This window comes from Erpetoichthys calabaricus, chromosome 10 (assembly GCF_900747795.2).
Source record: "Erpetoichthys calabaricus chromosome 10, fErpCal1.3, whole genome shotgun sequence".
NCBI lineage: Eukaryota > Metazoa > Chordata > Cladistia > Polypteriformes > Polypteridae > Erpetoichthys > Erpetoichthys calabaricus.
Window position 1 is genome coordinate 164,339,246 of NC_041403.2, and position 17,500 is coordinate 164,356,745.

Below are 17,500 nucleotides of genomic sequence, written 5' to 3' on the forward strand. Positions count from 1 at the left end.
ATGACACATGGATTTGAACCCTAGCCAGGGCAGGAATCCTGCCAGAAATATAACAGAATTAGTTCTTGTTCAGCCGGAAGTTTCACAAGTTAATTCAGGCGGCCCCTGGTCATTGTATCAATGCATTCGTCTCATGTGGTTCTCTAATGAGAATACGCATCTGGGGACAGTTCGTTAAAAAGTTTAAAGTAAATAGCAGAGAAGTCCGGTGCTGCAAAGGCTCCACCAACAGGGTGTCATCTTAAAACACCCGTCCCCGGTTCCTGCAGTCCATGCACTGGGGTTCATTGAGAGAGCAAAAGAAACTGAACAAAAGACTTGATACTGAGAGAAAATAAAAAGCTAAAATTAGTGTTGTCAATTCAGGAGCTCGGGTAGCACAAGCTAATGGAAGCTGACTGATTCATTTGTACATTTTATTGAGCTCCATAACAGAGGAGACAACCACTTGGTGTCCACGAGTATGAGAAGTGCTTATGATGCTACAATATCTCCCTGTCATTTTGACTATTGTATCATTATATCATAACAGCTGACAGTCTAGATAAGCATTGTGGTCAATAGATAAGCGACATGTGAAAACGCTGCAGTGATTCTGACATGGCATGTTAGCATTTCCACTTTGACATGTTCACTTAGTTTAGTTATTTGTTGAGACGTGCAGTCAGAAGGTGGATGCCATGCAGCCTCATCATGCTTCAAGTGGTGTAATTAGGCACTTTTACTGATCTGGGTGTATTGAAATCTGCATCTCGTGTGCCTCTTCATTATCAGTCCTCTTAACGGCAGTCCTTTTCACTTCCTTTTGATGAGGTGTGACACATGTTTCACGTTGAATACATATTTTGCCATTCATATTTTCACGAACATAGCTGCCAGCTCTTTCAATCTTATATCAACTTTGACACTGTAGTTGTAACAGAACAATAGAGAGCACACAGCACCAGTGACAACTTGTCATTCACATCTACCACTAGTCCGTGGATGTCTTCAAGTGCCTGAATATACAGAAAGGTTTTTGCAGTCCAACAGGTTATGTTTATTTTTAACATGCACACACGACACACATGTTTAACAAGGGTCTTTTTAGGAGACTTGGATGTAGACTGTTTATTGTAATCAGAGGCTTGCTGTCAGTCTGATCATGTTAACGAGAGCACCATTGCCCTTTGCAGTTCAAACTCACAGCTCATTCTTAGAAATGCTTAGTTTAGAATTGTAATTCACTGCGAGCCATCTACTTTTTCCCACACAAGTTTAAGCCAAATTCACTCATGGTTGCCTCCAGACAAGTATATTATATATCTGACACATGAGAATCAATGAGCAAACAGTTGACTGTTTTTTTTTTGTCAGCACCATGGACAGCTCAGAGTCAAAAATCAATAGAAACCGTAACATCCACGGTGCTTTTCTGTTGTGAGGGTTTATTGCAGTTTCTTCCAATAATTTCTAACTAACTTTGATGTAGATAGATAGATAGATAGATACTTTATTAATCCCAAGGGGAAATTCACATACTCCAGCAGCACCTTACTGATACAAAAAACAATATTAAATTAAAGATTGATAACAATGCAGGTAAAAACAGACAATAACTTTATATAATGTTAACGTTTACCCCCCCGGGTGGAATTAAAGAGTCGCATAGTTTGGGGGAGGAACAATCTTCTCAGTCTGTCAGTGGAGCAGGACAGTGACAGCAGTCTGTCGCTGAAGCTGCTCTTCTGTCTGGAGATGACACTGTTTAGTGTGAGGTAGTGGATACAAACAGTCAAACTAAGGTTCCTGAGCAGAGTTGCTGAGTTTGCTGTTGGTAATTCTAAGATCAGACTCAAGGCAGGGTGGTACAAATGTGCCAAGAAAAAGGACTAGTGACAATGAGCACACGTTTACGGCATCACCAAGCCAGGTTAGCTAAAATCCATGCACAACCGCCTTCCCAGCGGCACAGCTAGTGGGTTGCTTTTTCAATCATGGGCAGTTGCTATGGAGAAAAAAAGTAGGAATTTTTAATTAGAGGCTGCTTAGAAAAATTGAAAAAAGGGCTAATTTACATGTTAAAGTGTTATTAGCTTTGGATTTTGTGCCTTGTAATGACGTGCCTGCTGCTTTGGGAGAATCACTGCTTACTTCCAATCCAGAGCTAAAGGTGTCCAAAACAAGACATGTCAGCTTAAGTGCCACTGGCAGCTGTTCATAAGCTAATACCCACATATAGAGGGTAGACTGCTTGCAAGGGGTTAGACATAATATTGAAACTGAATTTGATGGGAACAGTAGATGCAATGTTTGCTTTGAGGATATTGATGGAGAAATTTAGAGAAGGTCAGAAGGAGTTGCATTGCGTCTTTGTGGACCTGGAGAAAGCAAATGACAGTGTGACAAGAGAGGAGTTGTGGTATTGTATGAGGAAGTCAGGAAGAGAAGAGAGTAAGAGTTGTGACAGTGGTGAGGTCTGCGGTAGGAGTGATGGAGGTGGGATTACATCAGGGATCGGCTCCGAGTCCTTTCTTATTTACAATGGTGATGGACAGGCTGACAGACGAGATTAGACAGGAGACCCCGTGGACTATGATGTTTGCTGATGGCATTGTGATCTGTAGCGAGAGTAGGGAGCAGGTTGAGGAGACCCTGGAGAGGTGGAGATATGCTCTTGAGAGGAGAGGAATGAAGGTCAGTAGGAACAAGACATAATACATGTGTGTAAATGAGAGGGAGGTCAGAGGAATGGTGAGGATGCAGGGAGTAGAGTTGGCGATGGTGGAGGAGTTTAAATACTTGGGATCAACAGTACAGAGTAATGGGGATTGTGGAAGAGAGGTGAAAAAGAGAGTGCAGGCAGGGTGGAATGGGTGGAGAAGAGTGACAGGAGTGATTTGTGACAGACGGATATCAGCAAGAGTGAAAGGGAAGGTCTACAGGACGGTAGTGAAACCAGCTGTGTTATATGGGTTGGAGACGGTGGCACAGGAGACAGAGCTGGAGGTGGCAGAGTTAAAGATGCTAAGATTTGCACTTGGTGTGACGAGGATGGACAGGATTTGAAATGAGGACATTAGAGGGTCAGCTCAAGTTGGACGGTTGGTTTGGACATGTGCAGAGGAGAGATGCTGAGTATATTGGGAGAAGGATGCTAAGGATAGAGCTGCCAGAAAACAGGAAGACCTAAGAGGAGGTTTATGGGTGTGGTGAGAGAGGACATGCAGGTGATGGGTGTAACAGAACAAGATGATGAGGACAGAAAGAGATGGAAGAAGATGATCCGCTGTGGGAACCCCTAACGGGAGCAGCTGAAAGAAGAGGAAGTTATGCTTATATTTACATGATTTTGTGCTTTCTGTCTGTTTGTATGTAGTCTTTCTACTCACATTATGTTTTGTAATGCCACATTCTCTTTTTTCATATTTATTGTGTTAAATAAAAAAGTATATCTTTGATGGAAATAAAAACGTTCTTTCAGTTGTCAAATCATAATTCAGATGAGGATTATATCATAATGATCATAAATGAAATTATATGTACTGTGGCTCAAAGTATTCAGACTCTTACTTTTTCACATCTTTTTGTTGCAGCCTTCTGCTAAAATCATTTAAATTCATTTGTTCCCACCTCAAGCAACACTCAATGCTCCAGAATGACATGGTTTTATGATTTGTTGCTAATTTATTAAAAATATAAAACTGAAATCTCACATTCCAACAAATATTCAGACCCTTGAGCCCAGGGGTGCACAACTCCAGTCCTGGAGGACCACAATGGCTGCTGGTTTTCATTCTCACCCTTTTCTTAATGAGTGACCTGTTTTTGCTGCTAATTACCTTCTTTTGAATTCATTTTATTTGACTTGCTCTTAAAGACTCGGACCCCTCAATTGTTTCCTTTTTCCTTAATTAGCAGCCAAACAATAATGAGATGCAAAATGAGCCAAAACAACTGGTGTCCATCATACAATATCTGAAAATAAAGAAAGGTGAAGGTCTCAAGAATGCTGATCTGCTCTTAGAAAAGAGAAAGTGAACAATTTCAGAAATGTCTGCTATTGCACAATGAGAGCAGCAACAAGCCATGGAATTAAAGAACAAGTTTAATTAACAACGAGACTCAGCGCCTCGTTAAGCAACTGGTTGGAGTGAAATTGGTTGGAGTTTGAGGCCCTGACTGAGTTGGTCTTCTGTTGGCTCATTCACTTCACATTTCACTTCTGTTTGGGTGCCATTTATGGAAAAAAATGAAACAATTCAGAGGAAGAATGAAGAAATTCAGGAAAACTTTTGAATTAATTTTAATTGACTTGGTTTTTAAGAAATGAAGTTAATTTGCATCAAAAACAGGACACTAATTAAGAAAAGGGTTAGATTGAAAATCTGCAGCCAATCCCAGTCCTGGAGGGCCGCAGTGGCTGCAGGTTTTTGCACCAACCCAGTTGCTTAATAAGAAACACTTACTGCTCCAGTAACATTTCTGCTTCACTTTAGTGGTCTCGCTCGTTAAGATTTTAAACCCTTATTGCGTATTTTATTCTTAAACAGCTGTATAACATGCAAATGACAAAATAGACCAGCATTTCTCCATTTAGCTTGTTACTATTTACACCTGTGTGTATTTATCATGTACTATTGGGTTTAATTAAATACTTGGGAGGAAAGTGAAGGACTGAGAATTACTCCTCCATTTTAGCCTTCAAATCATTTGAATGATATCCTTAAAATTTAGGATATGAGAATGACCTGACATAGCAGAGTTAAAGAAACTAACAAGTCATGAAATAAAATTATTGGCAAGAATTGCTTTCCAATTAAGCCACCGGGTTAGAACAAAAACCTGCAGCCACTGTGGCCCTCCAGGACTGTGATTGAGGACCCCTGATTTAGACCCTTTGCTGTGACGCCTCAAATTTAGCTCAGGTGCATCCCATTCTAATGATCATCTCTGAGATGTTTCTACACCTTGTTTGGAGCCCACCTGTGGTTAATTAAGTTAATTGGACTGATTAACAAAGGCAACTCAAGGATATTTACAGAGTTGACCTTAAATCCATCCTGTGTTGACTTTGTTTTGTAATGGTGGATGTAAATCCTTCATCCCAGTCTGAGATCCAGAGTGCTATGGGGCAGGTGTTCATTAGATACTGTACCTCTGTACTTTGCCCCATTCAGTTTTCGCTTGACTAGTCCAGCGACGCTGCCTCCATGCTTTACTGTTGGACTTGTATTGTGCAGCTGATGAAGTGGTGCCTGGATTCCACCAGACATGAGTCTTAGAATTGAGGCAAGACATTTCAATCTGGCTTTCATCAGACCAGAGAATCTTGTTTATCATAATTTGACAGTCCTTTAATCCTTTGCAAATGCCAAGCAGGCTTTCATGTGTCTTCTATCCACTCTGCCATAAAGCCCAGATTGGTGGAGTGTTGCAGTGGTGGTTGTCCATCTGGAAGTTGGTTGTCTGGAGCTCAGCAAGAGTGACCATTTGGGTTCTTGGCTACCTCTTTTCCAAGGCCCTTCTCCCCCGATTTCTCAGTTTGGCCAGGTGGCCCAGCACTAGGAATTGTTGTGGTTGTTCCAGACTTCTCTGTAAGAATTATGGAGGCCAATGTGTTCTTGGGAGCCTTCAATGTTGTAGATATTTTTGTAGCCCTCCCCAGATCTGTGCCCTGACACAATCCTGTCTCTCCGCTCCGTAGGCAGTTCCTTTGACCTCGTGGCTTAGGTTTCACTCAACTGTGGGACCTTCTATCCCTCTTTCTGGAAAGACCTGAATATAGCTGTCCAACAATGGTCTCCATCCAACCTGATAGAGCTTGAGACGATCTGCAGAGAATAAAGGCAGAAAATCCACCAAATCCAGGTGTGTAAAGCTTGGGTCAAACTCAATACGATGCCAGGCTGGAACGGCTGCCAAAGGGGCTTTAAGTCCTGGGTTAACAGTCTAAATACAATGGGATATTTCAGTTTTTTATATTTAATACATTTGTAAAAATTCCTAAAATCCTGTTTTCATGTCATTCTTGGGTATTGAGTGTTGCTTGATGTGGATAAAAATGAATTTAAAATGATTTTAGCTTAAGACTGCAGCATAACAAGATGTGAAAATGTGGAGGGGTCTAAATACTTCCTGAATGCACTGTATATGTGTGTGTTACATGGATATTTAAATGAGAAATTATTACCAAGGGTTTTTACCGTGTTAAAACAACATTGAACTATTTTTCAAAAACAAATTTGTCACTACATGCTTTTGTCCCGTGAATTTTAGTCGTCACACCCTAGTGGTCCAAGGAGGATTAACAAGTGCTTTAAACATATTGCAGTCTACTGCTTTCATCTTTTTGAAGTAGGACTACACAAATTACCTGTGGAGCTCCCCTCCCTGCCAACAGTTTGGATTACTGTTGGGTTTGTTTTTCACTGTGGTGTAGTACAGAGAATATCTGTCTGGGATTCCCACTGCATATACATGACTTGCTTGCCCCCTGTCAGCTCACCGTGTGGTGTAGTGGTGGTGGAGGAGTCTGTGGTGCAAATAGAGGTCTATACCCCACCTCTCTCTCTCATGCTCTTCCCTCTTGCTTTACCCAGTGTGTGTGGTGTGTGTGTCTCTCTCTTTCTCTCATGCTGCTCCCTCTTGCTTTACCCTGTGTGTCTCTCTCTCTCTCTTTCTCTCCCTCTTTCTCTCTCTCTCTCTCTCTGTCTTTCTGCCATGCTCCTCCCTCTTGCTTTACCCAGTGTGTGTATGTGTCTCTCTCTCTTTCTCTCATGCTGCTCCCTCTTGCTTTACCCTGTGTGTGTGTCTCTCTCTCTCTCTCTCTCTTTCTCTCTCTCATGCTCCTCCCCCTTGCTTTACCCCCCCCCCCCACACTCGCTCCCCCACCTTCTCTCACATTATTCGCTGTTGCATCCCCTGACACCTTTGCTAACCCCTCACCAGTAGGCAGTCCCTTACAAGTATCATCATACTGAGATTGTGCTTGTTTTCAACAAGGAAAGTCGTGACCATGAGACACATGTGTCATGTTTAATATTTTCATCATCATCTTGACGCCCACCTGCCAATTATTTTAAGATGTTTGTCTCTCTGGAATTGGCACGAGCCTCACTATAATTAACAGCCTGCTACACTCTAATGGCATTGAGAATTGATCAGACATGAAGCTTGCTTACTTACTAAAATGTACAGTGCCGCATCTGAGCTCTCTTCGTACTCTTTAATTGTGGAGAACACCGAAAGGACCAGGCAGGAGAAGACCAAGAGGAAGCTGAAAGGCAAAATACCAGTCATCATTAAACAGTCCGAAAACAAACAGACATTAGTGACACATTCATCACATCAGGCCCAGGGTTACATTTCAGCCAGCACTGTAAACTACAGTATAAGGAGACAAGGAAAGAGAGGCACACAGAAAGACAACCCTCAAAGAAAAAATAGAAAAAGAATAGCAGGAGACTGACAGCCACAGGCATGGTGTTAACTATGGTATGGAGCCTCTCTCAACCAGGCGACATGAAGGAATGAAGAAACATCATTGCAACTCTTGGAGCCCAGTGTCCAGCTCATCAGTGAGGGTACTGTCCCCTCCAGCTATCTATATATAGTCAGATAAAAAAAGAGCATTGCGTGCCAGCTATTCATTTCTTATTAACAGCCCCTGTCTTAAATGGCACCTTCAAGAAGCCATCTTATTACTACACGATGAACACGTTCAGGCCATCTGAAAGCTGGTCTGCCTGGTGACTGCCATAATAAATATGACCATGTGGTTCATTGGTTAGGGCCAAGTCAAAGTAAAGTTAGCCTGCCTTCTGCTTGGCTGGAGCCGAGTCAAAATAAGCTTATTCAGGCAACAGATTAATCCCAATAAACCTGGCCAGACAGTTGATTGGCTACAGATTAATCCTAATAAGCCTGGCCAGACAGTTGATTGGCTACAGATTAATCCTAATAAACTTGGCAAGACAGTTGATTGGCTACAGATTAATCCTAATAAACCTGGCCAGGTTATTACTTGGCTTTGAAAGAGTTAGCCTGGCTGCTGATTGGCTATAGGCGAGTCATAAGAAATCTGACTGGCCCACACATCTTATTGACTATAAAGGCTATTGACAGGCTTTACACAGGGCAAACTGGCTGCTGCATTAGAATCATAATAAACCTGGCCTAACTGGGATTACTTACTCACTCATTCATTCATTTGTTTATTCATTCATTATTCATACCCACTTTGTGCAATTCCCAGCAGCATCAACCCATCATGGGTGGGGCACACTAAACTTGCTCTGGACTTTCATTGGCTGCATCCAAGTAACTGTGTTGGGATGGCATGCCCATTATTTAATTATAAACAAGCTATAGTAAACGAAAGCTGCCTTTTGATTGGCTACAGATAAATTACTGTATAACAAACCTGAACTGGCTGTTGACTTTCTGAAGTTCAGTCATTACAATCTAGACTGTTACCTCTGAGAACATAAAAAGGCTCATCTGGATGCTTCCTGGCTACACCCAAACAATTGTGAAGTTGTGCTGGCTGCTGAACGGCTACACCCAACAAATCCAGAAAGTGACACAGCTGATGATTGGCTACAGTTCAGTCCTAATTAACCTGTTTGGGTTTCTGAATGGCTACAGCAGACCTATGCAAACTGCAGTGGCTGTTGATTGGCTATAGAAGAGTCATAGTAAAGCTGGCATGGCTGTTGATTGGCTACAGCTTGTTTAGCTCTTCCTTGGTTAGACAAGTGTTATAATCAGTTTTGGCTGATGAATGGCTAATGTTGATCTATAATAAAATGCATCAGTTGTTGATTGGCTATAGGAATAGTTCTTAAAAAAACAAAAAGCTGATTTGACTATTGAGCAGCTTTAGAAGAGTCATAATAAACTACTTTGTGATGCTGAATGGCTCTAGCTGAGGTACAGAAAAACTGAGGTGGCTGTCATTTGCCTACAGAAAAGTCGTTACAAATTTGGTTTTGCTCTTGATTGGCTACAGAAGCGTAATAATAAAGCTGGGCTGGCTGCTGATTGGTTACAGCTGATCTATAAAAAGAACTGCTGGCTGGTGATTGGCTACAGAAGAGTCCTGATAAAACTGGCCTGGCTACTGGTTGACTTCTTCTTCTTCTTTCGGCTGTTCCCATTAGGGGTTGCCACAGCGGAGGCTACTGTTTGACTACAGCTGAGTAATCATAAATCTGATTGGCTGTAGCCATCTTGACGCAGAGCTGTGGGCATCAGGACCCTACATAAGAACATGGCAGGAATGAAGTGCCAGTCTGTCACAAGAGCAGTAACTAATATAGGCAGTGCTGACCAGGGCTTGGTGACTGCAAGGTGGTTGTTGTTTCACAAGGCTTGCCTACTTAACATGGGCATGAAAACATTAATGGAGTTATCATTCCCACAACTCCATAAGATTAATTATGACTTGTGCCCTTTTCCATAGCTTATATACTTAACATATATTTCAATTTTCATGGTGGTCATTATTAATTGGATTCAATTAAATATCACATGGGGTGGGTTAATTTATTTTTCTGCAGTAGGCATTGTCAGGTTGTAGTTGTGCCACTGTGTTGGGCACACTGATGCGTAGACTCACACTGTGCCAGGTAACCTAGACTTGTGTGTTCAGCTCACAGACATACACAAATGCGCAAAGCCTGCACTGACCGTAACTAGAACCCGGGTTCATGAAGGGATGAGGCTGCAACAGCAATCACTGTGCTACTACAGCGCCACTCCTGATTGGCTACAGCTGTGCTGTAATAAAGCCAGCCATGCAGCTGATTGGCTACAGTTTAAATACATGGCAACAAAAGATGTCACACCCAATTCGTCACTCAGCGGACAGTTCTCTTCATTAAAGTGAGCCATACTGTAGTCAGTTAGCTATGTGTGATTTGACCGTCGGTCTGGTGAACTCCGGTGGGCGACAATTGGAATGAAGGCTTAGCGACACATCGGGGCATCCCCTGGACCCCCAGCACTTTAACGCCATGTGGGTTGCCAGCATCATTAACCTGGCACTTCCTAAAACAAAACTTGTAGAAGGGAGTGGAGCCAAGTGTGACATAAAATTGGAAACCAGAGTGGACGTCGGTCCTTAGGGGGTTCAGCTTCAGCTTCTCATGAGTTTGTGTTCCTTCTGCACCAGTCAAGCTGCAAAGCCCCTCTGATAGCAACTAAACAAGCAGGCAGCGGTCTTTTATGACCCTGAGCCTGTCACGTCACCTGCTGGTCCCCACATTTGTACAACAGGAGTACTATAAGGATATTTACTTATTTAAAATAAAGTTACCAGTCTGTGTGTCCCCCCAGTGGTTAATGACCTGCAGACTGATGAGGTTAGACTGACCCCCACTGTTGATTCCCTGCGAGACCCTGACCACATCACTTGCCAGTGCTTCAAATGCATTTAAATAAAAAAATAACACACATCCCTACTGCTCACCCCTTCGGGTCTTCTCAGCCCACTGACAAGTGCAGTCACACTTACGCGCTTGTACTCATAAAGAAGGACGCCTCACGCCTGGACAAACTGGTGAGGAAGGCAGGCTCTATTGTTGGCATGGAGTTAGACAGTTTGATATCTGTGGCAGAGCGACTGGTGCTCAGCAGGCTCCTATCAATTATGGAGAATCCACTGCATCCACTGAACAGTGTCATCTCCAGACAGAGGAGCAGCTTCAGCAACAGACTGCTGTCGCCGTCCTGCTCCACTGACAGACTGAGGAGATCGTTCCTCCTCCAAACTATGCAACTCTTCAATTCCACCTGGGGGGGTAAACGTTAACATTATTCAAAGTTATTGTCTGTTTTTACCTACATTTTTATCACTCTTTAATATTGTTCTTTATCAGTTTGCTGCTGCTGGAGTATGTGAATTTCCCCTTGGGATTAATAAAGTATCTATCTATCTATCTACCTATCTACCTACCTACCTACCTACCTCCCTCCCTCCCTCAGCTGGTCACCACGGGCGTGCTCCAAGCCCGACTTATGTCCCCTGCTCTGTCTCAGCATTCACCACCAATGCCCGGCCTTTACACAGGAATTCACTCCGAGCAGTTGGCCACTCGTGTTTTCTGACAGCTCATCAGGAGCATCCATGCCCCTCAAGCGCCAGCTGCTTGCTCCTTTTGTGGCCTCTTGCCAAACGCACGCCTCCATAGTCTTGCAGACTCTCCCGATCCTGACTCTTCAGTTACTTTCTTTCTCAGTGCTAGATAAATGTAAAGAATTATTATTATTATTATTCATTAACTTCTGTTCTTTTCTTTTTTTCCCTTTCGTTTTAATTTTTCTCATCTTGTCCCCCAGTCTTCACATTTGTACTTCTCTGCATGAAATGTGGCCTCCTAGTGGCCAAGGTGTTGTTTTAAATTATATATTTTTTTAATAATAAAATGCTTTGGTGTCAAGCGCAATACACAAAGGTAACTATAAAAAATGTTTGTTTTTTTTTCTTTAATTTTTTTTGACCTTCATGAGATCTAATGTAAGAATATTGTAGAGCTCAGCGTCTAGTGAGTCTAATAGACTTTCCTCTTCTGCACAGGCAGTGCGGCCAGAGTGTTGAATTTGAAAATTGTCGTGTTAATTACTAGTAAATCATTTTAGCGTAGAATTCAATAAAGGAAGATGCTATAAAAGCTAAAAGGTTTTGTTTGTTTCCCTGAACGTCAGTAAAAAGTCGATAATGATCTTCTAAAGCTGTTTCTAACGTATCTGATGCACTTTCCTCTTCTCTGTCGGTGTTGCCCGATGTTTGCAGCATTAGGCACCAGCTGCCCCCGTCACCCCGTTCTGGATAAGCAGGTTATGGACCAGATGGTTGGATGCAGGTGGTGTAGCCCCCTAGTGGCCAACATGTTGAACTGATCATGTTAATTACTAACAAATTGTTATGAGGTTGGCTATAGCAATGTACTATATAATAAATATAGGCTGGGCCGCTAAAACATAAAGCATTAGGCTCAGCTCACACTATTGAGTTGCAGTGTGACTCTGAGGGAGTCATTTCAAATTGTACAAATGTGGAAACGATTGCACTGCACACTCTTCTGATCTGAAGATCAGCATTCAAATAACTCCTTTTCAATATGAAGCCATCACGAATGCACAGTTTGAGCATCAGTGAGTGTCATAAATCAGAGACTTCGAATGTCGCCAGTCCCAGTGACGTCCGCTGCCCCGTCAATACATTGGTGTTTTCTAATGGAATCAAAGCCACAAGCTCAGGACCACTGAAGAGTCAGGCTTCGCTCGATACCATTAGTGTCTGCACCTTCTGCTGTCATCATGTCAGCGGTCTTGTCTTGTCTCCTCGCCTCCTAAGGTCACTCTCCCTGGCCACAGACTCACAAGCTGCCTAATCACATAAGTGAGTAAAATGACAGTCCTCTCATGACGTGTTTGGTCTCATCCAGAGATACACGAGTCGAGGTAAGAAGTGGGGAGAAGCTTGTCACATGACTTTCTTTCCATCTTCCTCCATAGAGTGGAAGAGGATACCCCCAGAGCACCTCCAGAAGCCACCCCCCTTCTGGCCCAAGCACCCACACTGGATGTTCTGCCATGAATCTGCTACCCAATAGGACGCATCCTCCAAATATGAAGCAACCTTTAACTGCTAGGAAAGACGCATTTCAGCTCTTTAATGTAAAAGGGGCGTCCCTCATTCATTATCCCCCGTCCCCCTCTCTATTTGTTATGCCGCAATAACAGAGATGGGAACGAGGTGACATGTTGTTTGCCGGGTGACCGGGCTGCAAGAGGGTAAAGGAGAGGACACCGAGCGCAAGCCTGTCTCCAGGGACATTATTTTCTTGGGAATTTATAGCTCCTGTCATGTCTGGCAGCTAATGGGCTGACCTCCATGCTGTCTTTATACAGCCACACATCCATCACGCCGCGGCACTGCAGAGCACACGAGGCACTCCACACACTCACACACTTAGGGTCCTAACGGGCAGGCATTTGTCACCATCTGTGACACTGCTGTACGCGAGAAAGAAGATGAAGAGGCTATATTAAATATAGAAATGGATAGACAAATATGAAAGACACTACACTAAACACACTTGTAAAGGACACTATATAGAATATAAATATGAAGGTACTGTAGGATAGATAGATGGAGAAGATACTACAGTATGACAGACACATAAACTTGAAAGGCACTATATAATAGATAGCTAACATATTGTATGTGACAAACAGATTGATCTGAAAGGCAGTATATAACATTTGATAAAGTGCTGTACATGATAGAATGATGTAACAGGTGATATATAAAATCAGATGTATAACTATCTATTATATTAAAAAAAACTTGGGACGAGACCAAACTTTTTGGGCGATTAGACGAGGGAGACACTTTCATGTCCTGCGACACACACGACACGGTCAAGTCACGTCATACTGACATCCACGTCAGACACATTTGAAGAGAGACACTTTCACGTCCCGTGACACAGAACAAAGAGCAGCTTAAAAAAATGATAAGTTAAAGATGACACGTCCACGACTAAGCGAAGCGGAAAGAGCGGCGTGACAAAAAGAAACGCAAAAGCGACTGAGAGAACAGAATGCAAATTCGGATAAAAAGAATTGTAAGCTGGCGCCCTGCTCAGGGTTTGTTTCCTGCCTTGCGCCCTGTGCTGGCTGGGATTGGCTCCAGCAGACCCCTGTGACCCTGTAGTTAGAATATAGCGGGTTGGATAATAGATGGATGGATGGATGGAAGCAAAGAAAGAAGAAAGATCTACACGTGGAAATGCTCAAACAGTTGGTGGGGAAGATGAAAACATCAATTTACAATATCACGAAGAATATCTACAAATGTTAACACCGTCCAGTCTCCCACCGGGCCAAATTACTGTTGAAAGAAGGATGTGTCGTAATGTTATTGCATAATTTATGTCTGAGTGAGGCTTTGCAATAGCATAAGATTAGTTGTATTGAAAATTGTTAGAACAATTCTGACATGTAAAATTTTAACAGGCGACAAGAAAAGTAATATAGTACATCTTGGGGGGATAACAGACACCAAAGGAGATCGTGATGTGCCATTTGTATTAAAACGTTTACAGATTCCCATTAGAATAGCTTTTGCAATGACAATTAACAAATCACAGGGACAAACATTCAAAAAATCTGTTTATTTATTAGAGAGAAAGAAACAACATTCACTCACAGCCAGTTATACGTTCAGTTATCACGATGTAAGACCAAACAAGGAATCAAAATTCAATACGATCTTGAAGAAAAGTTAATTCCAAATATTGTTTTTACTGCAGTTTTAAAGTAAAGGTGAACATAATGCATATGTAACAATTACCAAAAAAAAAAAAGAATCTCTTTAAAATGTATTTCGGGTTAACCAAAACCGGGGGTTGACGAACGGAGCCCCCTAGTATGAAGATAGACAGACGTGAACGGCTGTATATAAAATGAGCTACTATATAAGACAGACAGATATGTAATAGATTGACAGATACTTTATATGTTCACAAGCTCGAGTTTTTAAATTTGGAATTGACATCATGACTAAGACAGTCCCACCCCAGTTATAGCCCTACAGCAGCAGGACTGTGTATGTGGGTTAGCAGAGGTGGACAGAGACCACCCAAAAGGGTTGTCTACCCACTATTTAAATTATTTTGGCTTTAAGTTGCCTTCCCCACATTCCCAAATGTCCACCCAAGGATTATATCCTATTCTGGCCCCTGTCCCTAATGGCCACTATTAACGTTTAAGCTGTAGCGGATGGGGAGGGGGGCATATATTCACAGAGCCAGCAGTGGGATTTGAATCTGTGACCTCTTAGATTCAAGATCCATCAAACCACACAGGAAAGACAGGCATACAGTAGTGAGCAACCAGGAGGACACGTCAATGTGACACCAACGACGGTCTGATGTCCCCTTGCTCACGGCATTTCTTTGCAGTCAGCATTTTCAGCAGCCACTTCTCTGGGTGAGAAAAACAAGTGAGACAAGAGCGAGGAAGGGCAGGGTTTGCGCCTCATTGATCGAGCAACACCTCAGGGAAACGGCAGGCCGTCCTCACACATTTGTGGCTCGCACAAATCATCTCATTTGCATTGCGCTGCCCTTTAAGTGAAGGGATGCCCTGAAGCCTTCAGCGCCAGCCTGGCTGCACTCTCTTCATGCTGGCTTGGGGGCCTAAACTGCTGACTGGCTTGTTTTTTGTTTCTCAGCCAGAAAAGATCTGCTGACCCAAATGCCTTCTTTCCTTGAAAAGTAAATGACACTTTTGTTCTTGGTTTTATCCTCCAGGCTTACAATTTACATCTCGCTGCTTCAGTGGCGGTCATGAGGAGGAGGAAGGCAGATGCAGAGGACAAAAAGGGACACCATTAGGATAGCGAGTATGAGGTAAGGATCTGATGTCCAATCAGTGCATCTGAGAACGTGGGGCAACCACCATAGATATAAATCAACAGAAATACAACAGAACTTGAATTAGATGAAATCAGTTTGTGGAAGAATGTGACTCAAGTGACTACACGTAATTCCAAATTCACAATAAATAACAGGGGAGCACAAGAAGCACTCAGTAAAGAGCTACCATGGGTATCCAGTGGGATCCGACAGGGTGGATAGATAAGTTGGGTTTTTGGGGATGAACTGCATGGACTGTTTAGACAAAGGGAATCAAAGGTCTCAGTCTCCGTGTGCAGAATAACTAGTGGGTTCAAAGTCAAAGTGAACTTTATTGTCATCTCAACCATATACAAGTATACAGATTGACGAAATTGCAAAGCTCAGGGTCCACAGTGTAACAACATGACGTGCAAATGATAAATTAAAAATAGAATTAAAGGTGAGGGATGAGACAAAGTGCGGTTCAAAACAAACTCCTATGATGAATAAAAAATTTGGACGGCGTTTTCCCTCGCCCGGACGCGGGTCACCGGGGCCCCCCTCTGGAGCCAGGCCTGGAGGTGGGGCTCGATGGCGAGCGCCTGGTGGCCGGGCTTGCCCCCATGGGGCTCGGCCGGGCACAGCCCGAAGAGGCAACGTAGGGTTCCCTTCCCATGGGCTCACCACCTATGGGATGGGCCAAGGAGGTCGGGTGCAGTGTGAGTTGAGTGGTGGCCGAAGGCGGGGACCTTGGCGGTCCGATCCTTGGCTACAGAAGCTGGCTCTTGGGACGTGGAATGTCACCTCTCTGAAGGGGAAGGAGCCTGAGCTTGTGCGCGAGGTTGAGATGTTCCGGCTAGATATAGTCGGGCTCACGTTGATGCACAGCTTGGACTCTGGAACCAATCTCCTTGAGAGGGGCTGGACTCTCTACCACTCTGGAGTTGCCCCCGGTGAGAGGTGCAGAGCGGGTGTGGGCATACTTATTGCCCCCCGACTTGGAGCCTGTACATTGGGGTTTACCCCGGTGGACGAGAGGGTAGCCTCCCTCCGCCTTCAGGTGGGGGGACGGGTCCTATCTGTTGTTTGTGCTTATGCACCGAACAGCAGTTCAGAGTACCCACCCTTTTTGGAGTCCCTGGAGGGTGTGCTAGAGGGCATACCTTCTGGGGACTCCCTCGTACTGCTGGGAGACTTCAATGCTCACGTGGGCAATGACAGTGAGACCTGGAAGGGCGTGATTGGGAGGAATGGCCTCCCAGATCTAAACCCGAGTGGTGTTTTGTTATTGGACTTCTGTGCTCATCACAGATTGTCCATAGCAAACACCATGTTCAAGCATAGGGGTGTTCATATGTGCACTTGGCACCAGGACACCCTAGGCCTCAGTTCGATGATCGACTTTGTGGTCGTGTCGTCGGACTTGCGGCCACATGTCTTGGACACTCGGGTGAAGAGAGGGGCGGAGCTGTCAACTGATCACCACCTGGTGGTGAGTTGGCTTCGATGGTGGGGGAGGATTCCGGTCAGGCCTGGTAGGCCCAAACGTGTTGTGAGGGTCTGCTGGGAACGTCTGGCAGAGCCCCCTGTCAGAAGTAGCTTCAACTCCCACCTCCGGCAGAACTTCGACCACATCCCGAGGGAGGTGGGGGACATTGAGTCCGAATGGGCCATGTTCCGTGCCTCTATTGTTGAGGCGGCTGACCGGAGCTGTGGCCGTAAGGTGGTCGGTGCCTGTCATGGCGGCAATCCCCGAACCCGTTGGTTTACACCGCCGGTGAGGGATGCTGTCAAGCTGAAGAGTCCTACCGGTCCCTTTTGTCCTGTGGGACTCTGGAGGCAGCTGATAGGTACCGGCAGGCCAAGCAGAATGCGGCTTCGGTGGTTGCTGAGGCAAAAACTTGGGCGTGGGAGGAGTTTGGGGAGGCCATGGAGAACGACTTTCGGACAGCTTCGAGGAGATTCTGGTCCACCGTCCGGTGTCTCAGGAGGGGGAAGCAGTGCAGTGTCAACACTGTGTATGGTGGGGATGGTGTGCTGCTGACCTCGACTCGGGATGTTGTGGGTCGGTGGGGGAAGTACTTCGAAGACCTCCTCAATCCCACTAA

General features: G+C 44.1%; 1 protein-coding gene across 6 annotated transcripts in view; it reads right to left on the reverse strand.

Annotated features, from left to right (window-relative positions):
- LOC114659748 (potassium voltage-gated channel subfamily KQT member 2) overlaps positions 1-17,500 on the reverse strand; it is a 127,325-nt gene that overhangs the window by 66,867 nt on the left and 42,958 nt on the right. For all 6 annotated transcript variants that reach the window (XM_051932651.1, XM_051932650.1, XM_051932649.1 and 3 more), the window contains exon 2: positions 7,168-7,258. In XM_051932651.1, the coding sequence (XP_051788611.1) occupies positions 7,168-7,258 (91 nt within the window). The remainder of the gene's footprint in view (positions 1-7,167; positions 7,259-17,500) is intronic.